Raw genomic sequence first — 1097 nt, forward strand, 5'->3', positions numbered from 1 at the left:
TTGTTTGACAAAAGGTTGTTGCGCCACTGGCTTTTAGCCTAGCCCATTCAAATTGTTTGCGTTTTCAGTTATTCTTTTCAATTCTTCATGGAGCAAGAAGCACAGACTAAGCCGTCGGCTGGAACGAGTGAAACTGGAGAAGAGATGACAGACATCGTGGTGGATGATTTTGATTCCTACATTAACCTTAAACTCGACATGGAAAAGAACAACGGGATTTCTGAAGTGGGACATAGTGTGTCCGCTGTAACTCAAGGTCTGTGTTTGCTAACTTGGTTAGCTTTACTAGTTAGCCTCGGCTACATTCAGCTGTTGGGAACATTGTCAAAATCAACTTCTTGTGTGTGAATGTGAATGAATGCGTTAGTTTCTGTTCGATGAGCTTTGCCATTACTGAGTGAATGTGTGTGAAAGGGTGAATGTGACACGTAGTGTAAAAGCGCTCTGAGTGGTCTGAAGACTAGAAGGGCGCTATACAAGTACAGGTCCATTTACCATTTACCCTTCTTGTTTTTCAGTTTGTGGTTTAGTGTGCCTTTAAAATTGATTATCAGAATAGTTGCCAATTCATTTTCTGTCAATTTACCAATTGATTAATTGTTTCAGTTCTAGTTTCTGCTCATACAGTGATGTGCAGTTTGCACTTTCCTGTGACATTAACTAAAATAAGATTTTCCTTTATTGATCCCCTGTAGGGGAAATTAGGATTGGCTCAGAAGCACAGGGGAATGTAGTGGAGAGAATAAATAAAAGACAATATAATATTATAAAACTGGAATCTGGGATGGTTTGAGCTACTAATTTAACACATTTTTAACACATTCTGATTCTGATTCTCTTCTGATTCTTTAAGTGTGCACATATACAATTCCAATGTCAGCCTGGTTCCCGTTCCATACAGAACTGGATGTGAATTGAATATTTTAGATCTAACTAAATATTGTTTCTAAAGCAGAAACAGTGATGTGTACAACAGCAAATCGGCACTGGGGGTGCCAATAAGCTTAGAAAGCTGGTGAGGAAGGCCAGCTCGGTGGTGGGGATGGAGCTGGACAGTGTGGAGGCTGTGACTGAGAAGAGGATGAGAGGGAAGCGGA

The 1097-nt window shown here is 40.4% G+C and overlaps 1 protein-coding gene across 1 annotated transcript in view; it reads left to right on the plus strand.

Moving 5' to 3' along the window:
* shcbp1 (SHC SH2-domain binding protein 1) overlaps positions 1 to 1097 on the plus strand; it is a gene marked incomplete in the record, with an annotated part of 5431 nt that continues 4334 nt past the window's right edge. Inside the window, 1 exon segment of the mRNA XM_035651815.1 lies at positions 1 to 256. Within this exon segment, the coding sequence (XP_035507708.1) occupies positions 88 to 256 (169 nt within the window).

The sequence above is a fragment of the Morone saxatilis genome, unplaced genomic scaffold, assembly GCF_004916995.1.
Source record: "Morone saxatilis isolate NCDOM2014 unplaced genomic scaffold, NCSU_SB_2.0 Contig11, whole genome shotgun sequence".
Classification (NCBI taxonomy): Eukaryota; Metazoa; Chordata; class Actinopteri; family Moronidae; genus Morone; species Morone saxatilis.